The following is a 23,951-nucleotide window of genomic DNA, read 5'->3' on the forward strand; positions in this document are numbered from 1 at the left end:
AAACTGGTAGAAATTTTAGTTGAGTAGGGTTCACAGGTCCCCTCTATTTGCTTTGGATTGAACGATTGGATCATTAGGTAAAAAAATTAAAATATCCTTTATATGGCCATATTAACCAATTTCTCTGTTAATTGAAATGTTTTTTGAAGGGTGGCAACTCAAAATTTCTTAGGAAGAAACTTTTTGTGCTACCCTCCAAAAGTTAATCCTACATACACTTGCATATTATCTGAGGGAAGATACTTTGAAAAAGAATAAATTATTTTCTGCTGTAGGCCAATATATCTTAATTTTTTTTCATGATTTTACTCCAGAGTTCTGGAATGCATAACCGGAATGTTTACATCATAACAGAGGCTCTTGTGTTTAGCTTCTGTAGAATGTAAGAAATGACAACTATTCAATAAAAGCAGTTAATGGAATCAAATGTATAGTAATTTAATATTGGTCTTAGGGACCATTCAGGTATGTCAGCAGATTTTTAGCCATTTTTGACCCCCATCCCCTGTTGCATTTTGGGATCAAGGTGGGGTATAGAAGGATCATGCAATTTCAGAATAATTGAAAGAATTATTGAAAAATAATTTTTGAATTAATGGAGAAATTAATTCCAGAATTAGTGAAAAAAATTCGACTAGTGAAAACATTTGGCAGGTTTTTGACGGTTTAAACTGTCATGTCAAAAACCTTAAATATTGCTTTTCAATATAAAAATTCCCATTGAAAATACACATTGATTGCATGTAATGTTTAAAAGGCACTATTTTATACAAAGAATAAATATGATTGTAAAATAATTTTCTGCTCTCTACATAATTATTTTGGACAATATATGTGTATTTTTTCATGCAAAATATACAATTTGAATAGAGCATAACATAAAAGCTGAAGGAAAAACTATAAAACTGTTTGATATTCTTCAATTCAACATGTGATTCTTTACCTTCCAAACTTTTTTAACTGCTTATATATGTGTACGCTTTTCATAACAGGTGTTTAAAAAGTTCTTTTATGCCATATTGATTTATTAAATTTTGTAGATAATAACTGACACTTAATATGCATAATATTAGAATATAAGGTCCCATCAAACCTGAATCCGGCCCTGGCCCCCTCAAATCAAAATTTGGCCCTGTGTTTGAGATTATTTCATGCTACTGATAAAAATTAAAAGCATTGTGTTTTTATGTAATACTGATGTGCATTAATTGTGTTGTAGAGAAATTAAATGTTCTAACAGTTGTGCTAATTAGCCTAAGAGTACCAATGTATTTTACCGTAATAAGTTCACTACTAAAAGCTTAAAAAAGGCAAAAAAATTATTTTAAAACTAATTTTTTTCTTTTGTGATCTAGAAACTTCGTTAATATTGTAATACAATTTCCAGAGTAATATACGTAAAACTGATGGCACTTCACTTGAGTCATCGCTCCACTGAAGCCATAATTTTTTCCATAACTTGTGGTAACAATATGTCAAGATTTTACTGTAGTTTAAAAATTAATAAAAATGAAAGGAATTGGTGTATTCGAATGCAGTTTGCGAAAAGTTATTCTCACGGAGAGGGATTTTGTTTAGTATAAAAAAGTTCAAATTTTTGTCAGTAGAGGGAACTTCACTAAAGCAAACCACTAAATCAGAGTGCTATAAAATACAGGGTGTACCACTAATGGCTTAATGTCTGAATTTTACTGTTACTGGCTCTTACAAAAGGTTTTTGTGATGTTAATATTGGTGGGTAAGGCACTCTGTAAAGTTGTTTTACTTCAGCCCACGAATTGTTTCAGACACAGAAGAGGTTGAAGAAAAGATCAGGACCAGAATTTTGTGATTTTCTTTCATGCAGTGACTTCTATCAAAGAAAATTTGAACTAATTTTTTTTTCTATACCAAAATCCCCCTTCGTGAGAATTTTTTTGCAAACCACATTCAAATAGATAGATTTCTCTCACTTTTATGAATTTTTAAACCATTTATAAATTTATGAAACACTGCTCCCTCCCCCGTCAGCAGAATTTATCTGCTCTGCCCCCCCCCCCATCCCTTGCCACATATTTTGATCACAGGCATATGCAGGAGGGGCATAGGGATTTGTGTCCCCCTTCAAGATGTGATAGAAAATTTCATTTAGATACAAAAAAAAATATATTTTTCAAAAAATTAAAATATCAAAAGAAAATATGTTGTATCAGTATTATGTCAGTTGGTTGATTTGAATGATATTTGAAAAATGTGAAACTTTTCTTTAAAAAATTCATTGCGTCCTATCCTCCAAGCCTTCTGTTCCCTCTCCAAATCTTGATTCTGTGTACTACCCCCGATTGGGATTGTCCTTTGAGAATATGTATAGCTCGACCACCACTGTCTGACACTTTGTTATGAATGCACAGGGATCATTTTTCATCCAATAAGAAATTGAATGCAGTGAACACACTGTATTTTTAGCTTGTGTTTAGAGTTTCAAACATCAATTAATGGAGTGGTATAGATTGCCGTTGCCAGTTGGTGCGAATTACAGAGTATTGGGCTCTTGTCTTCATCGTGGATCTACTAAATTCCAGATGTTAATCAGTCAATGTTAAGATGGTTGCTTTAAGCCAGATGTTCTCAACCTTTTTTTGACTTGCGGAGCCCTTTGTAGTAAAAGATTCGGTGGCGGAGCCCCATAGACCAATTTTTTAATTATTCATCAAAGTTATGATTTATTTTTACTATTTAAAATATTTTTATTAAAAAAATTATAATTTTCATAATTTTTTTTTATTTTCCTCGAACGGCCGCGGAGCCCTTGGAGAGTGCACAAGGAGCCCTAAGGGCTCCGCGGAGCACCGGTTGAGAACCGCTGCTTTAAGCAATCATTTGAGTCATTGGTGCAATTCCTTCCTATTTAGCTATTGATGCAATTTCATGGAATCATTGAAGATGTGTCTGGTCTTGACTAGAGCACAAGGTGGATCTACATCAAGCGTGGGCAACTTTTTCAATGAACAGTAAATAAATACACACAAAAATTAAAGATACCATTAAGAATATTTCATATTTTCATCAAGGAATGGATTCATCTCTCCAACTTTCTTCCCTTATCAAAAGTCAGCAAAACCAAAAGCCCCCCCCCCCCTCCCCCAATGCTGATGTAATACTTGAATGGATCTTTATACAAAAAACTACGAGCCCCAAAGCATTGTTCTGCAACGAGTCCTCTCAGCTGACTCAAAATGTTCATAATAGTGTTTTTATACAGAAGAGTAGTTCTTTTTCCACGATTTCTTAAAATTCTTTCCAAGATTGTTCAGTGATGTGCGTCACAGTTTTCGTTACAATCTGCTTGGGGACTAAGAGCACAGCAATAAATGACAATGTTTGGTAATTGCCGATAAACTACCTGATGTGAAAAAGTAACTGAAAACTCGAAATAAACTAAAAAATCTAGTAAATTGCCCCACTCTTTACAGATAAGTACAAAATGCACATTTACAGCTATAGATTTATTTCTCAACAATGCTAAATGCGCCAATCAGCTTATCCAAACATCATTCTTGGATTCAAATTCAATTATAGAAGATACAAAAATTTCTCAAGTGGACAAAACTGTTTTTAAACAGGACCCACTATAATAACTCAAAGAAAACTAAGCCATTATAATTCAGAGTGAAAATTATGCAAGAATTATACATTAACAGCCACACAGAGATCATAAATAATAAGGTGATAATTTTTTTAAACAATTTCAAATGCATATTTAAAAAAACCAAAATATTCATAACAATTCTGTAATTTCTTACAGTTTGTAGAAAAAAATCGACCATTTAGTTCTCTGGTATACAAATTGTTAAATACCAGTTATTCCCAGTTGCATTATTTTGGTCGTAGGTTTGTTTTCACACCAAAAACATTTAACGTGAAATCATTTCTATCTTAATTCACTTCACCATTTAGATTTTCATTACACATTTTAATTCTTGAAAAAAAAAAAATCTTTTCTATCTTAATTTATAAATTAGCATAAACTTAACAGCATGCCCAACACTCACGATTTGGCATTCATAAACACCATTTCACATCATGTCTCTTGTTTGAAAATAGCTCAAAATTTATATTTTATGACTAAGAAAATTACTGTCATGTTGATGTCGTGCAATCTCCAGTTCCCTCGTACCCCTGACAAAGCCTAAACTCAGGAAGGCAGGCAGGCGAGCCTGGTGCTCCAGACAATGGACTAGAGGGGACACAAAATCCAGCTTTCAGCCACTCCTTCTACATTACACAGGACACCAAAATACATACAGTACAACATCGATAATTCTGGCCAATGGTGGGGAAGGTGAACATGGATAATCAAGAAACACGGTTAAATCATCATGAGTAAAAAAAAAAAATTTAAATAACAAAATTGGAAAAAAAACAGTATATGTATTTTACCTGTTTAAAATGACTATCCACTGCCAATTCATGTGAAAAAATTACATTTTTTTGAAAATAACCTCACTATACTAATATAGTGGGTTTCATTTATGGCAAAAATACCGTTGAAGCTAGCTAATGTTGGAGAAAAGGTGATCACAGATAACCGAAAAACATGGTTATCCTTTTCCTGTCAGCTATTCTACAGTGTTATAAAATATAAAATGAGAATGACACAAAAAAGCAATAGCACTGGTTCAGCCGATGAGTCACGCTGTCATGTAACTGTTCATTCATGTCATGTAACTTCATTCGAAGGTACCAACTGTAAAAAAAGTGATACAGTTTGACTAACTTCGGGCATTTCCTGTAATTGGCTAAAAATCTTTAAGTACCGATCACCTAAGGACACCGTCCGGTTCTTATGTGTGCATATGGACCTGCCGTTTCTATGCATTGACACTGGAATTCAGTTCTAAGAATGGGGGAGGGGGGGGGGGTTCTGTAAAAGAATAAAGAAATCCAGTTTCTACAAAATGGAAATGTTTGGTTTCATAACAAATCTGCACAAAATCTTACATAACCAATGGGAAAAAAAAAAACCAACACAGAGAAGAGCTGAACAAGAAATTTTCATAGCACAGTTAATCTATGCATGGATAATCAAGGTTCTACTGTACTTGCCCAGGCTGGCAAATTATCTAGTTGCGTCCTCGATCTCCCAATGTAGTGTCTATCTTTTAATATTTAAATAATAACTATTAGGAAGAATCGTTCAAACATATACTTAGGTTACAGAGAATGGTGTTAGTTTATTATATTGCTAAATTAAAGTTGGCAAGAATGATGCTGGCAGAGTTTAAGCATTTTTCGCAAAAATGCGAAAGTAGCAGCAGCAGCCACATTTGTAAAAATGCATACCAGAGGTACAAAACGAGAAGACATCGAACCTTAAATCATTAGCATTGCAACATTTTGCTAAAGCTTTTCCCCTATTTTTGCTTTCTTGTTAAAGGAATTTTTTATCTAGCTTATACCCTGGATGATGGGTGAACAAATCATCAAATTTCAAGTGGTGTTGGCATTCTGTGAGTGTTCTCAGATTGCAATTTCGAAATATAAATAAATGCCACCATATTTAATGCTGTTGGTATTTGTATGCGGCTTCAATGTTAATGTTTTACATTTCTCGTCACCAAGAGAAAAATTTGTTGATACAGAATGTGATTAGGTAGAACTGAGACTTTGCTATCCATTTTCCATTGCCAAGAGAATGCGATTCGGTTGAACTTAGGATTCACAGTTAATTTTTTGTTATCAAGATAATACAATTGGGGACAACTGGTAAGCACCTACAAATTTGGTTTAACACAACATTTCTACTTCAAAGGTGGGATATTCACAATAGTTCATAAAAATGCTACATGCTTATCATACAAAGCATACCTATTCATCGCAATGAAATCGTTTCTAGATTGGGGTGGGGGGAAGCTATGAAATGAACATATACACAAGCTAAATCTGAATCTTTTTTCAATATACTTCAACAACAACCACAGTCATCACGAATGATTGGCGATGACATAAACACGGAGATACATAATGCATTTACCAATATATATATATACACACACACATCTATCCATTGTTTACAACCGGACTAGTTCAACATGGTGTGTCGATCGTAGATGTTTCTTCGTTGCTCCTGGACGCGTTTCTTCCATCTGTCTTGCTGTTGGCCGACTCTGTTGAGAACGTTCCCTCCGCCTATGATGCGGGACGAGCCTCTGGGTATAGCGGGCATCGGCTCATCCAACGTGACTTCTTCGTTGGTGTGCTCTTGGTAAGCAGTCCTGCGTTTGTTCAGCAGCGGCTCCAAGCACATCAGGAACAGCATGTACACCGTCAGCAGCGATATGATCCAGATGATTATGATCACGACCACGAAGATTATCTTCGTGTTTCTCCTCTCGTAGCGACATTCGCAGCGCGGGCAAAACTCTGCGTGCTTATCCTTGACGTACTCATCCGCTTGAGGGATGACAACACCCTCGCAGTTGCATTTGGTGGGCGGGACGTTGAGGATATACAACTTCCTCTCGGTGTTGTTACCTTTGACGACTGCGGGACTGGGGCAGATACACTTGCAGCGGACATCTTCGTAAGAAGCATCTGCTCCGTCGAAAATTACGACAGCGCAGAATAAGACGACAAATGCAAATAGCGCAGCTGAACGAGACGCCATGTTTACGAGTGTGATGAAGAAACGTAACTAGGTCGGCCGTAACCGAGTTTTTTTTTTCCATCGATTAAAAAAAAAACTTGAAAAACGTGAGTTTTGGATTTACAGAACGAATTTCAAAACATTTTTTTAATGGGAATTAAAATTTTAGTTTATGATATCAAATTTTTTATGCACTAAATTTTTTCAGATATTTTTGTTTCCTTCCGGTGGCAACAGCAGCGCCGATGATATTTGTTTACAGTTTGAAAAGTTGGTATGATTCATAATTTTCCGTGTCCTTTATTATTAAATTTAATTTGTTGTTTCATTGTTTATCATTAAAAAAACATGATAAAAACTGAATTAGAAAAATCTCATTTCTAACCTTACTTTTTTTCCCTGTAATAGCCAAATCTTTTACAACTAGGTTTTTTTCTAATTAAAAATATAACCTTTTCAATAGTTCCATTTAATCGAATTACTTTTTAAGTGGTAGGGATCAGCTACTTTATCTGTAAAAGAATGAACATGTGCTCCTAAAATTCATTTATAAAATTATATTATTAGAAATCATATCATGAGTACATGAATTGCTCAATGAATGTGCTTAATGAATTAACTTTCACTCAAGTGCATTCTTTGCTTCATGTGATGACCCCACCCACTTTACATGTGCAGTTGCAATGAATCTATGGCATTGAATAAAATTTAAAAAAAAAGAAAGAAAAAACATGAAAAGGCAATCCGCATTTATGAAATAGTTGACATATTTGAAAATGGCAGTGTATTAAAAATCAAATGCCGAAACATAATTTATCTTCCTAAGAATCATGGTGCTGTTTGATGACTCATTTGTATATTTCAATCACTCAATGAACTCACCTGAAATTGATGGATTATTTTTTTCCTGAATATTATTTTTAAAACCGTTTCATATGCGAAATTAATTTATGTGTGTCTCATGAATTGTGGTGTAATAAGTGATATCGGTTAAAAATCCAGTATCAACACACACATAGTTAGTTCCAGTTACACTTTCTTTGAATGGCTGCTCTGTAATGTTTACTTAAGTAGTTCCTTGTGCTGGTTTCAAGAATTTTCTACCCATTTCGTCAATGATCTTAGTGTTAACCCTCCTACCCCTGTCTTTCGCAATTGCGCTGATGGTTTCAAGTTCGCTGTCTAATGTGCTCCAATCTTAACAAAAGTTGCCAAAGTTTGACTGTGAATAATTCAGATTTGTGAAATTTGATATGCAGTTTTGACATTTGTTCTGAAAATTTTCTGAAAAGTAGTATGTGAATAAGATTTAATTTACTTTTGTTTACTGTTTAGCATTTTCTAGATAAATATTGTGTGATGTCATTGCTAAATCATGTATCCACTGATGGAGAAGAACCAGAGAAATACTCAAGCGCTGAAGACAAGGTTATTGAAGTATATCTTATTTAATTCAAGCCTTTTCAGTCTGTATTTGTTTTCGTGAATCATATCGCACCTGGCAAGAAAAGTGAATCACAAATTTGGGTTAGCACCATATTAAAAACAAAATTTTTTTTCTTTACAAGTCAGTAATATTGACATTCCTGTAACTACAAAACTGGCTGCTAAGCAACAAAAGTTTTGTTCTAGTAAACAGCCTTTTGTATTGAGAAAGTGAAGTTTATTTTCATTATTCTGAAATTATAGGTTTTTGAGTTGTCACTTTTCTTCTCGCCGTGCAATATTTTTATCTTTATATTTAAATTTTTAAACTTTATTTATATTGGCATATTTATAATAACTACAATTTCTCAAAAGTTTGTGAATCTAGTTATGTCAAACCTGGCATTCTCTTGCAGGTTTTTTTTTTGTTTAAAGGGCAAGTTTTAAAACTGTTCTAAGTCTTAATGAAAATTAATTTTGAAATCGTGCTTCATGTAAAAAATAATTTCATCATCTTTAGGGAGGGGGGGAGGGGAATGAAACACATATATTAGAACATTATTGTTATTGGAATACTCTCAAAGTAGATGTAGGGTCAGAGTTTATGGAAAATGGTCTATCTAAACTTGTGTTTAATGATTAAAATTTCAGTTTTTGTTTGAAATGCTTTGGTTTGTGTGTTGTGAAATTCAATCAGACGTCAAATTTTTAAAAAATTTGATCTTGGTGGAAGTAATTATTTTATTTTCGTAGGCTCTACTCCAACCTTTCAATTATATTCAGCAAGTTCCAGGAAAACAGATACGTACAAAGATGACACAGGTAAAAACCAGACAATAATTTCTACTGAAAATATGTATTCGCTTTTGCTTGAGTTATTTTAGTTATCAGTGAAATTTTTTTCAAAATTGATGCAATGAATTTCATTTAAAATTCATCAAAATTGATGCAATGAATCACATACAGATGGTAAAAGCAAATAAAAATAGTCCCTAAAAAGTGGATATGGTAAAAACAAAACACTGAAAAGGGGCACAACTCTAAATCGTTTTTAACTAGTGATACGATCAACCTATATGCATTTCTACTATCACATAAAAAACTTAAAACTCATACAGCTGTGAAAATCTTGTATAAGGAAACCCTCAGCATCAATAATCGTGTATGTAATGATATTACTCTTTTGTTCCCAGGCACTTTTCATATTGTTGATACAAACAAGTGATAGCTACATTCTTCTAAACCTTTCTAACACAAAATTTGGTAGGTGACAACTGATGTTGTAGGATTAGAACCAATGTTTTCCAAACGTCACAGATGGGGGTAAAAAGCTGGGATACACTCATTTCGCTATAAAGTATTAATGAAAAATATTTAAAATTATAAAAAATATGAAGCACGAAAGTATAAAATCCTAAAAATACATATTATTAAAGATATTAATATATATATATATATATATATAACAAATAGAAAGTTGTTATTTTAACCCTTAACTGGCATCGTGACCATATTTCAGACCATATTTCACAGAGGAATATTCTTCTGGGCCCTATAAAAGCAGAATTACTTCTTTGAGGGCCAAATATGAATGAAAAACACTGAAGAAATCGTTATGATCATATATACTGGTTTTCATTAACGTAGTGGTCTTTTTTTTTGCATGATTAACAATCAACTCTGTGCTATATCACATTTTGAAGTAATGTAATATATTTTTAGAATATAACTTTAGGAGCCAGATTCATCCATAGGCTACAGTTTATGCACCCATGCATTATTAGGCACGTCAAGACTAGCAAGAGATGGGGGGGGGGGCAAAATTCTAGTGGTTCCCCTCCGAATGAAATTTCTGACTATGGGCCTGAGCGCGATGCAAACTGAAGCAATACGATAAGTGATATGTCACTGCATGGACACAGCAGATTGGTTAAAAGCCTTAAATTTCCTTTGTTTTTTTTTTCAGTCAGTGTCATTGTTGCAATCCTATTTCTTGTCGTGTTACTTTAGTGTTTATCGTGCTTTAGAAGAACAATATTTTAGCTGCATACTTTAAAAACCTACAGTGCAGTATTTATGGTGGACTGACAAATTTTAGATGAGAGTAGAAATGTTTCCATCACTTTCTTATGTATCAATAGTTGATCAATACGATTTGAAGTTTTACTTTTTCTCAAATTTCAATGTTGATTTTACCAGGCTTTCAACTATTGGCTGAACATTCCAACAGAAAAATGCACTGAAATCGGAGAAATAGTGCAGATGCTCCATAATGCTAGTCTCTTGTGAGTAGTGTTTCAAATTTATTGATGCATTTCTTGATAAAATAAAAATGTTTTAAGGATTTTTTTTGTAATTAAAACTCGTGATTACCTCAGTTACTATCATGATTAATATCATTCGTAGATTTTTAAAAATTAAAAAGTGTATATAAAATAACTCCATATAAGCATGTTATGTCATTATAATACAGTCAAATGCGGTTTTAATGACCTCAGTTGTAACGACACCTTGGTTATAACGTCAATGATTGGTGGTCTGCGCTGGTCTCCATATGGAATAATGTTAATGAACCTCGCTTTATTACATGGGTGAAAATACAAAAAATTTGGATATAACACATTTTTCGTTGTCTTATGGCGTTAGGAAAAAAAAAGGATTTTCAAGAAGTTTGGTGCTTTGACGTGCTTGTAATTAACATGATCCATGTATGTGTATGGGACACCACTGTATTGTCCCTTCATTTTGCCCTATCCGACTTTTTCCATAACAAAAAGTCCCGTTTTCCTCTTTTTTTTGGATGAAGTTTATTAAAATTCTTAATATTTACTAGAATCAGAGATGAAGATATTTTGCATAATTTATAAATTGTGCAAAAATGAATATGACTATAAACATTCAACTCACTTATTTGGCATGTTAAGTTTTTTCCTTTGACATTTTGTCACTATATTTTCTATTGTATTTCTCACCAAGGGTTACTTGTTAGCCATATTTGGAGATTTCCGTGAGAGTTGGTAATACAGTAAACTTTGGACTTTCGTCCCGGCCTAATGTGGCATAAGGGCAGGCCGGATAAAAAAAAGCCCCAGATAGATCGGAATTCTATAAATACTCACTTCCTACCCCACCCATACCATTAAAAACACCCCTTTTTATACCAAAATCCGCTCTTACTCATATTTTCTAATCTCCAAGTAAAGGCCAGTACTTTATAAATATTTGTTTCGTACTGTACAATATAGTATAAGTAGGACTTTCTTGGGGGGGGGGGGGAAATTGGAATAGAATTCAGTTTTTTAAATTATTTTTCAGTGTTTCATTTCTCACTGCCAAAATATACCATAATCTTGGCTCTAACCCTCCCTTTCCCCTGATGTATGCCTATGGTACTGTACGTTATAAAAATTTATTACAGAAAAATGAAGTCCAAGAATAACCATATTGTACACGTTTAAAGATTAATTTGATAATGTTTAATTTAATTGCAGGGAATATAAAAGCATGTAAACTGTGCCGTATGAATACACAAACTTTTAAAATACACAAAATATTAATGGGGACGTAATCTTAAAATAAAATCCAAATTTATATATATATATATTTTACTGCTCATTGATAAATTATAACACTTGTAATACTTTGGCAAAGTAAATTATTCCTCATTTTTATCATGGAGAATTATTATTTAACTAGGCTGGATATTACAGTCTAAATAGTCGTGAGCCTACTGTATTTTTGGTGAGAATTGGTGATATCTCGTATTTATGCCCTCAGTTTCCTGTTTTCTCTCCATCGAATAGGGTAACCATAATCATAACAAAATAACAGCTTCTTGCAATGCATTTGATTGTAACTGATTAAATTTTTGGTCGAGAAAGGTCTATATAAACAGCAACCTTGGTTGTAACGACACCCCAGTGATAATGACAAAAATGCAAAGAATCTTTGATGTTTTTTGCAACTGCGTTTGACTGCATATTATTTTTTGTCATAGGATTGATGATATTGAAGATAACTCAAAGCTCCGAAGAGGTATTCCAGTTGCACATAATATATTTGGAGTAGCAAGTACCATAAACTCTGCCAATTATGTTTATTTTCTTGGGCTAGAAAGGACATTGAAGTTAGGAGATCCCCAAGCTACTGCTGTTTATACAAGTGAGTCTAAGACAAAATTTCTCTAAATTTAAAAATTAACTTTGTAACAGTTTATTTGATTATACTTATGATTTTTACTTATATTCCATGCTTGCTCATTAAATATTTTTATGTTTCTGTTAATAAATAATGCCAGATTTCTCTCTGACAATTTATTCTGATAACAAATCTGTCGGTTTACCCAAAATTTTCTTATAATTTACTAGTGTATAAGAAGGAAGTGGTAACACAGTGGAAACAGAGTCTAGTGGTCTAGGGCATTCCCCGAAAGTGAAAGGACATGGACTCGATTCTTCGCAGGGGGCAGTTGAATTTTCTCTGACAAATCAAAGTTTATTCAAAGTTTTCTCTGATAGCTGAGAGTGACACAATCCTCGAATAATTAATACTATAATATGTAAATTAATTTTTTTATGTAGTCTTTTTTTGTTTGAAACTACATGATTCTCCCCCTTAATCATATGATATTGGACCATTTTGTTATACTGTCCTGCCCCCTCCAGAAATTTGTCTCTTCCTGCCTCAATGATTCACTTGTCTTGTGCTAATTGTTATTAGTTTTTTGTATGTGCGTGCTCTATTTCTGTTTTATGTTGTTTTCCTTCTTGTACATTTCCCTTCAATGCACATTGGTGCATTGCCACCATTGATTGGTACCACGGTGCATTATTAATAAAATACTTTTACTATAATTTATAACTCAATTTATTCCTAACAGTAAAAGCCCATTTTTAATGAATCAATTAACCAACATGAATTTATTAGTTCCTGATACTTATTAATTAATAATCATAATTCATTAATAATTGATTGATTGTATATTATCACTTTTTGATATCAATGTTTCGTGTTGCTCTTTAAGATGTGTACTCCCCAAAGCAGAATGTTTAGCACTGTTCTGCGACGAACCCTCAGCTGACTGGAAATGTTCTGTGGTAAAAATCCCCATACATGTAATAGTGTTTTTTTTTTCTGCACTTTTTCTTAAATTTCTTCAAAAATGTTCTGCAGTACAGCTAATTGTTCTGCGACGTATTTTGGCATTCGACGCATTCTGCTTTGGGGTGTGTACTATCACTGTCACACCACCAGTAGGAGGGATTTAGAGGGTCATTCCCCCCCCCCCAACTACAAACGTGCCAGACAGGGTGTATGGGGGGGGGGCTGCTTCCATAGGTCACTAAGCCATTAGGGGACCATGTCATTGTCCACAATTATGAAGAAAACGGTCAAACTTGCTCCTCTTTCTCAGCGACCCCGCCTCCCCTAAAGTTAAAATGGTCCATTCTAGGGAGTCTAATTTTTTATTACACCAGTTACTGATGGGACTGCCTAGTCCCTTTCAAACTGGAATTGCTGTATAATATTTATGTACTACATAGTATTCCTGGTAAAAAAAATGGAGTTGTGTTCTTGGTTGAAAAAAATATAGTAAAAGAGGGCCTCAAGAAGGAAATAAAATTTCCAGTGCCTCGGATTATCCAGGAACTCAAACTTTCGGGGCTCGGATTTTCGAGACTCTACTGTAGCTGTACTAACCAGCTGCTTCCTGACTGATGATTCAATCTCATCTTGTACTACAAGATGGAGAAGCAGTAGTGCAGTTTCTAATCAATCTATTGGAATAAAATTTTTTGTATCCTATTTCAGAGCAATTATTGGAGCTTCATAGAGGTCAAGGAATGGAAATCTACTGGCGTGACAATTACGTTTGTCCTACAGAAGAAGAATATAAAGCGATGGTGAAAAGAAGTGCGTATTAAGTTGAGATGCATTTATACCAGGGCTTGACAAATCCCAGATGCCAGGTCGCCTAGTGACTGAAAGAATGAAATTTGTGTTTGCAATTTTTTATTTGTGAATTTAATTGAAATCTGAAGGGCAACACAAAATATGTGTCACTGTTTCTATTTACATGTAAAAGGGTCACCAAGACATTGGAAGTCAGGAAAAAAAGTAATTTTGGGCAGTTTTTCTCTGGGAGGAAGGGAATGCTTGGTTCCTAAGAAATCTTGCTGGTGACTAATTTTTTGTTTTTTTGTTTTTATTCGCCAAGCCCTGACTTGTACCATACGTCACAGACTGGTGTGGAATGTGGAATCATTAAAAAAAAAAACATTTAAAATATTTGTAAACTTAACAAACTCTGTACCCTTTTCCACAATATAATGTTCAACTTTCACCAAGTTTTTTTCTCAAAAGCAAAAATACTGTACTTTGTAGAGAGTACTCTAAATGTTGAGGGTAAATTACAAATATAGTTGAATATTGCAAAAACAAAGTTGTACCATAACGAAACAGTAATTTGATTTTGATAAAAGACTGAAACGGTATTTAGACAAATGATTTTGATCAAGGCTTGGCAAATCAAATAAAAATTAGGCGGCAACAAAATTTCTTAGGCTCCAAGCCTTTTCCCTTATCCGCTGTCTTCAGACTTGCTCAGACTTCAGTTCAGTTATAGATTAAAAAAACTTTTGCGCCAATGTAATTTTTATAGTTGCCGTGGTGACTTGGCACCTGGGATTTGTCAGGTTCTGATGTTGATAATGTATAAATGTGTAGATGTTCTGAAATATTTATAAGCAATTTTATTATGGAAAATAAAATGTCGATCAAAATGAAAAAAAAAATAAATGTGATAAAATGCCAAAATGTTTTGGTCCAAAGTCTGAACACTTTGCAGTCCATTCCAGATTTTGGACCAGACAAAACATATAGAAAAATCTTAATGCTAATTATTTGATAAAAAAGTTATTGAATTATAAACATTTAATTCATGGTTTCATTCTAGAAACTGGTGGTCTCTTTGGGCTTGGAGTAAATCTGATGCAGCTGTTCAGTGAAAACAAAAGGTATAGGCGCAGGTTTGTTCACATTCTTTAACCTATAAATTTTCCTAAAATGTAGTTGTCAGAATTGAGAAATATATAGTTATATGTTTAAAATTGTGTTTTTCTTTTTCTCTAGTGATTTTTCAAAGATAATTGGCCTTTTAGGGTTGCTATTTCAAATCAGAGATGACTATGCAAATTTGAAATCTGAAGAGGTTGGTGAATTTATTAATCTAAGTTTGCAATGGATAATTTTCTTATCAAATGATATTTGTGATATTGATTTCGAACATTTATTTGAACTGTTATTACTGTAACCTCTACTGATGTAAGGGGAAATTTTTTTAAAATTTTAGTGTTCACCATATAATGTTTAATCTCTTTTTGCGGGTTAACCCTATTCCTAAGAGATTATGTCGTGTTATCAACAAAAAAATATTTTTGTGAATTGTTTAAAAAAAAAAAGGTTTTTATTCCACTGCCCGAGGGGAAAAAAAAAGGCTGAATATAATACGCAGCTCTCTGTGATCTGCTTGAAGAAATTCAGATATTTTTTGATGTATAATCTGTGAATTACAGGTAGGAAATTACGATACTCATCATACATCCTAACCAGATCACGGCCCACTGCTCTGTCTCATACTACTCGCCATACCCAATTCTATCATATAATGAGCTCTTTTTCCATAGTCAAGTGGCTCTTAATAAAAGTGAAAATAATGAAAATTTTTTGTTCTTCAGTATAGTGAAAACAAGAGCTACTGTGAGGATCTCACTGAAGGGAAGTTCTCTTTCCCAGTCATTCATTCCATTAGAAATTTTCCAGAAGATCCTAGGATGATCAGTATCCTTCAATTAACATTTGTTTGTGCTCCATCTACATATACATCTTCCTGATTTGTTTATTAGAAAAATCATTCTTTACACACTCGAGTAAGAGGCGTGCTGCTTGCTATATCACAGTATATATGTTACAGTAAATGTGATAAATCTGATTATTATGCATAATTGCCAAGCCTTTTTGTTAAGTTTGATAAATGTCCCTCAATTAATCACTTTTACGGTCGATTATGCATAAATACCCAAGCGTCGCATCATTGGTAGACATGATAAGTCATAATATATTATGCATGATAATTCATACATGAATTGTATGATTTTATTGGGCTACGATAGTAAAATTTTTTATCATAATGTCATGGTTCGACTATATTCATCAGATCACGTGTACTAGACTCATTTGGAGTTTTTTTCATCTTTATCTTATTCACCAATTACTCCAGGGCATTATGCATAATTACAGATAAAGGTGATAAATTTCATTTATCGAATTTGGCAATGACATTCAGTTATTATGCATAATCACCAGTAAAAGTGATGTTTCAGTGTTTATCAAATTTACTAATGATGCCTGGGTGATTTGCATAATATCTAGTAAAAGGGATAAATTTATCACACTTACCAAGACGATTGGCAAGTATACATAATAATCAATTTATCACACTTACCGTAACATACATTTTATTGAAGTGTGTTCTTATGTCTTGAATCCTTAACTTATGGAAGATATTATACGTCAGAGGACTACTGATGTCGAGATTAAAAAATATGCTGTGGATCTGATGGAAAGATTAGGTTCCTTTGAATACACTATCAAAGTTTTGAAAGATCTTGATAAGCAGTAAGTTCTGTGTGCAAGATGTACTTTATGAAAATTTCATATAAAAATTCATCATTTTGAATATGAAAAAAAAATCAAGAAAACCTCACTAATTTAGCATATCTTTTTAATTTTTTTCATTCTTGTGTAACTTTCTCATGTCATTTAAGTTTCAGTAATTTAGATCTAGCTTGTATGCAACTTTGGTAAATCCCACTGACAATAACCTTCTTAGGGCGCGGTAGCCCAGGTTGATAAGATACTTGCCTAAAGTACCAAAGGATGCTCAGAGGTGTCCCAAGTTTGATACCCAGTTTGTCAGAAAACTTTCCTAACACAGGGGTACAACAGAAACAGTGACCGTAGAAAAAATTGCTACTGCAGAAAGTCCCCCATTGAGGGGTTAACACACCAACTTCTTGATGAGTATAAAAACAAGCCTGCCGTTCGGAATCGGCAATAAATTGTAGGTCCCGGTCTAATTAGCTCTCGTGTGCAGAAAATGACAGTGGTGTAACAAAAATGATCAAATTTCAATAATTTTAGTGGCATTTAGAAGATTTCTAACTTCATGCTCTTTGCATTTCTCTCTCTCAGCAAGATATCTTATCTCCTCAAAACCCTTTCATATTGGCAATGACGAACCCAGATATTTGTAACTTTACTTCTCGTAAGAACATGTTCCCCTCCCCCAACCAGCCAATGGGTGGAGTTCTCTATTTTTCATGTTTTGATAACAGAAAGAGAGCGTTTGAAATATATACTCCTTCTTACCTTCCCTTTGGGGTAGTATTGGAATATGTGTACAGCATAAGTATTAGAAAAAGATGGAGTCTATATCTTTCTCTGAGTTGGGGGGGGGGGGGAGGGGAAAGCACTATCATCTGCACCAAATTGAAAAGAGTCTTGAAAAAAGATGCAGCATTTTGCAGAGGATTTGGTTACTACTATGCTAGTTTTTAATCCAGATCAGTGAAATTTATAAAATCAGAGAAAGAGTTAATAGTGAGTATCTGATATTGTTAAGTATTAACAGTAATTTAAATGCTAACATTTAAATACCTAACAAGTTTTCATACTTCAATCGATCATTTTGCAAAACTATTTTTTTATTGCATGTCTTGTTAGAAGAAATGATCTCATTTTCAATATTTAATGAGTTTACGAAGCATCAAAGCAAAAATATGGAGTCTATTTCTGAAGTTAATTTTTTTTATATAAATGATGAAATACGTTCATTTGCTAAAAGTGTGAATATGATTGCTAAGAATTTTTTTCTTTGATGAATTTTTCATATTTTTGGAGATATACAAGCATTTATTCACAAGCAACACGTGTATTAATCTATTTCAGAGCAAGAGATGAAATTTTGTCCTTGGGCAATAATAGATATTTGATCGCAGTCTTGGATGAACTTCGAATCTGGGATCGGCCTGGAGAAATCACTAAACCAGACTTAAAATTAAACCAAAAATTGAACCTTTAAGTGTCAGAAACAGATTCTATGATATTGAAGCAGAAATGGAATTTGGAGCATCTCTTTAATTTCAAAAGCTTTAATGTGTGATGGCAATTATAATAACAAGTGAACAAAGCTTATTCATGCATTGTACTATCACTGTTACAAAATGAATTCATGCATATACCATAGATTTGACAACCTAGCGCTTTTTTGTAAGTCATTTTTGGCTGATTTGGTGCTTGAAACGTATATAATGCGGGGGGTCTTCAATGCATGGTGCGTAAGACACATGTGGCCCTTGGAGCTTTTTGTCATGGCCTGCCGATCATTTTTAAAAAATGGTTGAAAACATTGAAAAATGCTTTATTCTAGAATTAATGAAAGTATTAGTTTCGTAATTGATGAAAGAAATAAAGAAATAATTTCATAATTGATGAAAAAATTAAAGAAATAATTTCGGGATTGATGCAAGAAATAATTCTGGGATAAATGAAAGATATAATTCCTGAACAAATCGATGAAAAATCAGAATTTCTGAATTTTTGAAACAAACAGTTTCAGAACTAAGGAAAAAAAAAACTTATAAATGAATAAGAGAAATAATTTTGTAAATTCTGATAGAAATCATTTTACAATCAATAAAAGAGTAATTGCATAATTGTTGAAAGAAATTACTTCAAGATATGTTGAAAAGGAAAAGAATTTCAGAATTACCAAAATAATTAATCATTTAAAGCAATTTCAAATTAAAATTAACCTCAGAATTAATTAGTTTAATATTCAGTAATTAATCAAAAATGTTTTCAGAATTAGTGAAAAAAATTATTTCAGAACTAATCAAAATTGATAATTAGTAAAAAATAATTTCAGAACTAATCAAAATTGATAATTAGTAAAAAATAATTTCAGAACTAATCAAAATTGATAATTAGTAAAAAATAATTTCAGAATAAATGGAGGTCTTCAATTATTTTTGTTTTCTCTTTAACTCGGAGGCCCCATTGGTCCCTTCTATTAAGGTGTCACTTAATTACATGAGTTGATGGCTCGCAAGCTTCGTGCCACTAAAGTTTCAGTTTGCCCACCATGTCTGTAAAGTTGAAGACCCCTGGTATGATGCAATAAATATTAAAGCAAATAAATTTATTATGCGATGATGTATTCAATTTATTGAAATAAAAGATCTCACATGAATGTAGAAAGATTCAATCCAGTGAACAAGTCATTTATCTTCTGTGAAATTTTGTAGATATAATTTAGTTGTTGATTTTTGACACTCATTGTTTCTTTTTTTTAATGTAAGTGCATATCATTACTATCATGTTTTTGTTTTGTATATGTGTTAATTCATTTGTTTATACAATTGTTCACTATTAGATGAGATTAATAATTTCAAAATGCACCATATATATAGTTTGTTATGGAGAGAAGATAAAGTCAAATTTGTGTATTCACAAACTGATTTGAGTGAAAATCTAAAAAAAAAAACAAAAAAAAACAGAATTATTCCATTATTTTTTTTATGAGAGTGTTCCAGTATGCAATTAATTATTGATGCATCAAGATATGTAATTTTCATTTTGTTGTGAAGTTGTGTGCAAAAGCTTACAGTTGTGCTCAAAAATAAAGTCGGACTTATTTATTTTTATTCAAGTATTTGATTGAATGCATGGGTTAAATCAGTATATATAAAGCATATAGATTCGATTCTTACCTGCTATTAAAATGCATGTCTGAGAGAGAGCGAGTGAGAATAATTTAGTAATCGAATCATATATTTTGTTTATTACGAAAATACCAAACTTATGAGATCGGATAATTCACTAGAATTGTCAAACCATCAAAAATAAACATAATAAATAACATTTTTTTAAATATTTAGTGGGTACTCCATGGCTTCAATTACTGCATTCTATCTGCGTCCACCGAATCAGTCAAAGTTTTTTAAGTATTTTTTTGCACTCTTTGCTGCAAAAACTGAAATTTTGCATCCAGATTAGAAAACTTTGTAGCTGTACGGTGATGTTTAAGCACCTAAACCATAGATTCTCTATTGGATTTAGATCAGGTGACTGCGATGGTCATTTTTGAACAATAATTTTTTTGGCAGTAAACCACGACTTCACAGACTTGGCTGGGTGCTTCGGGTCATTGTCTTGTTGAAATATCCATCCTTTAAGTATTTTAGTTTGGCTGTAGAGTAACATTTGGACCTTTAGAATGTCGAAATATTGTTCTTGGTTCATGATGCCTGTTATTCGCATTAAAGGACCAGCACCGAATGATCCACAGCAGCCCTACACCATTACGATACCCCCACCATGTTTAACTGTAGGAAACATCTGTTGAATCGCTGGTTTACTGGCTGCCTAATGTATCATTGTTCACTCAATTCAAACATTTGAAACTTGGACTCATCACTGTAAAGAACCTTTGCCCATTATTTGGGAGTCCAACTTTGGTGCTTCCGAGCAGAATCAAGTCTGGCCTTTCTATTCTTAATGAAAATCAAAGGCTTCTTTGTAGACTCGACCAAAAATATAAGCTTCATAAAGATGCCACTTGATTGTATAGACACAGACTGGCTTGCAATTCTTGGACTGGCACATAACTGGTTTAGAATTCTTGGTTTATCTCTACTGTGTGTGTGTATATATATACACATATATACTGTATGTATGTATACATACACTCTTTCTTTTTCTATAAAATTTACTGTCTTAAGACTTACAAAGATAGATGTCATACAACACGATTTTGATCTGCATAATGTGATTTGAATTTCGAAACAAGAAACCGATCGTCTGATTTTATTTTTGAACACAACTGTGTATTGAAATGATGTCTATCAATATTTTAAAAGTACAATAGCCCTTAAGAAAGTAGATATTATAGTTATAGATTTTGTAAATTGATAACAATATCATTTTTGGGGAGGAAAAGGTTTCAGAAGAGTAAAAAACTGCTTTGTGATTTCTAGCTTAAAGCATTTTAATTGTTGAGAACTATAACATTCAAGAAACTAAAAATTGTAGGGTGACAAAATAATATATTGCACAATTTATATTATATTTTTTGCAGTTCTTTATTCACTGCAGTTTAACCTAGATTCATGATCACATTATTTGTCCTTATTTATTGCGCACTCTCAGTATTAATTTTTGTTTTGTGATGTCATGTGTATATTTCGGTACCTTATATAATAAAATATGAATTTATACATCATAATGATGCAAGTTTTTATTTCCTTTGATATTTTATCGTGCGTAGTGCATCTGACTCAAAGATTGAAGAGACATATTTTACAGATACATAACACACATTTAAGTAAACTTGGTTAAAGCATAATATGCTTCAGCCATCTTTAATTAAATGAATTAAACAAAGATGGTTGAAGAGTATTTACATTACAGCAGGGGGGGGGGGAGGGAGGAGAGCGTATGTCCAGCTCGCATAGAACTGGATATCAACTGTTGGTTTCTGATATGGCTCCTCCGACCCTTCAAAGGGAGCATCCAGTACTGAGTTTCTTTCACGTTAACACAGCATGATTGGTAGCATAGGTGTATGCAGAATTTTCTCGGGGGGGGGGGGGGGGGGTTTAGATTTTTTTTTTTTCTGAGGGGGGAATGTTTACTTTTTTTTCCTGCAAAATAACACTATAATCTTGGCTCGGGCGTGGGGGTTAGAACCCCAAAATCCCCCTTTGCATACGCCAATGCATAAGAAATATTTAAATGTCGAGGCTTTATACCTATTTTTCATTTGCAAACATTCAGAATTATTTGAGGAGGATTTGGAAATTTAACTGGATTAGGAAAAAAGAATTGCACAAAAGGGTGGGCAAATTTCAGAAAGAGAGCACTGCAAGAGATTTACTTAGAATTTAGAGATTTTTAAAATTTGGTATAATGATCAGGGGTGGCTTAAGACAAAATTGCTACCCATGTGAGACACAATTTCATCACCTGCTGGTGTATAAGCTGACCAGTAAAACGACTCTTAAACACTTGCAGCTATTGAATGTCCCTAGGTAGATGAAATGCATCAAGAATAATAATTTTCTCTGCTAGTCAATTCCACCCAGTTTGAACATGGCACACCAGTTTTTATAAATTTTTCTTCAATTATTTTTTCTCTTTACCCTGATCCGACACCCCCTCCTATAGCGTCGCACAGCCCTAGAGCGCCCCTGATAAAACACTAAGGCCGGGATTACACTATAAAAGTTTGATAAAAGTCATTTTATGAAATTTGAAAACGGCAACCAATAAGCGTATCGATTACATTCGAGGGAACGTAACCAATAAGATTATCGGTTGCATTTTCCCGAATGTAACCGATGCGCTTATTGGTTGGATTTTCAAGTTTTACAAAAGAGCTTGTATAAAACTTTTGTAGTGTAATCCCTGTCTTATGAGGTAATTTTGTATCAAAGTAGCGCTGGTATGTTCTTTTTATAGAAAAAAATATCGAACTGGCTTTTTCGGCAACTAAGTTCCAGTAAGAAGTAAACGGTTCCATATGTTGTCTTTATTTCTCTTCAGATAATTCACCAACTTTGCAATATGTGTGCGATAGATTATCTTTAGGTATACTGCTTAAAGCCAAAAGTCGTAAGAGCCGAGTTCCGTACGCGGACGTGCTTATCAGGTTTTTTTTTTTTTATAAACAAAACGGCCACCTGATTAGCGTTTTCTTCTGTTAAAAACTACAATCTGTCTTTATTTGCCGGAGTTTTTGGCTTCAACAAAGGCCGTTTCCTTGCTACTAATAGTAATTTTCTATACGGAGAAAAGAGAAAAAAAAGTAAAAAGACTATATTTATGACCACGAAAAATTGGTATTTAATTTTTTTTATGCACAAGAAAAATTTTAGTACACTGCACTTCCAAAATACTATTCATACCGAATAGAAATTTCCAAGATATGGATGTTGTTCAACAGGACGTTGTGAAGATTGTTTTAGAGAACCTTTTAAATAGGCTGGAGAAGTGAAAGAAAAAAACAGTACCGTGGTTTGTTGAAACCCTTGCATTCACCATGAATTATAGTTGACGCTCGTTACAACGACCGTTCCATTACAACCACTAGTTCGACAGGTCCAAAAATATTTTCCTATTTCAACCATGTTATTTTATTCAATATAAAGGCCGGTTAATATCATTCAATCCATTACAACGACCGAATTCAGATCGGTACGCCCCCCCCCCCGTCTTTTTTTTGCAAAAATTGGCAAAATCCGTCATTCAGAGTGTTCGACCTTGACCTTTAATGCTTGGAGAAAAAAGGGTAGATGGTTTAGAGATGAAACGTTTAACACTTCTACGGAGAACCCGTTGGTTAACTAGAGCCATCACTATAAACTTTGATCTTTTACCCCATTTTGTCTTATTTTTAACATGGTAGCTCACTCCCAGTTCCCACATGGTTGATTTTTTTTTATCTTGTTCTAAATGTGTGTTTCGAACACTTGATGATGTGTAATTATGTTATAAACAAATAAATAAAAATTTTCCAGGAAAAAAAATTTTTTTTTCACGCAATTTCTCAATGAGAAAATGTTTAGGCCAGTGAACGTATTACTGTATTTTGTTGCATGTAGTGAAAAATAAATGAAGGTTTTGGCCATGTGTAGTGTTTCCGTAGGTGCACTATTCATGCTACTATATTATGTATTTAATTTTTTTTCCCAGTCAGATACACTTCCATTGCCATATTATAGCAAAATGAAATGATTTTTATTTTATTATGGTCAATATGATATACAATTTTCCGGCGAAA

At 33.2% G+C, this 23,951-nt stretch overlaps 2 protein-coding genes across 5 annotated transcripts; one reads left to right on the forward strand and one right to left on the reverse strand.

The window, feature by feature from the left end:
* Positions 1-3,466: 3,466 nt before the first annotated feature.
* On the reverse strand, positions 3,467-6,669 carry LOC149076002 (uncharacterized protein CG1161). Its single transcript, XM_089243528.1, has one exon. It carries the CDS (start codon positions 6,644-6,646, stop codon positions 6,062-6,064), a length of 585 nt encoding a protein of 194 aa, XP_089099654.1. The 5' UTR covers positions 6,647-6,669; the 3' UTR covers positions 3,467-6,061.
* Positions 6,670-6,844: 175 nt separating this feature from the next.
* qm (geranylgeranyl pyrophosphate synthase quemao) lies at positions 6,845-19,644 on the forward strand. 4 transcript variants are annotated; one of them, XM_089243531.1, is made up of 11 exons: positions 6,845-6,899; positions 7,961-8,053; positions 8,804-8,872; positions 10,250-10,335; positions 12,048-12,211; positions 13,862-13,963; positions 15,006-15,066; positions 15,182-15,260; positions 15,787-15,889; positions 16,612-16,726; positions 18,059-19,644. In XM_089243531.1, exons 2-11 carry the CDS (start codon positions 7,985-7,987, stop codon positions 18,189-18,191), a joined length of 981 nt encoding a protein of 326 aa, XP_089099657.1. In that variant the 5' UTR covers positions 6,845-6,899; positions 7,961-7,984; the 3' UTR covers positions 18,192-19,644. The 4 variants fall into 4 exon arrangements, with proteins under 4 accessions (XP_089099657.1, XP_089099656.1, XP_089099655.1 ...); XM_089243530.1 differs by having other exon boundaries at positions 15,006-15,078; positions 18,059-19,643; XM_089243529.1 differs by having other exon boundaries at positions 6,861-6,895; positions 15,006-15,078.
* The last annotated feature ends 4,307 nt before the right edge of the window (positions 19,645-23,951 follow it).

Source organism: Pholcus phalangioides, unplaced genomic scaffold, assembly GCF_987345545.1.
Source record: "Pholcus phalangioides strain wild (caught in Gottingen) unplaced genomic scaffold, Ppha-v1.0 ptg000015l_1, whole genome shotgun sequence".
Taxonomy (NCBI): domain Eukaryota; kingdom Metazoa; phylum Arthropoda; class Arachnida; order Araneae; family Pholcidae; genus Pholcus; species Pholcus phalangioides.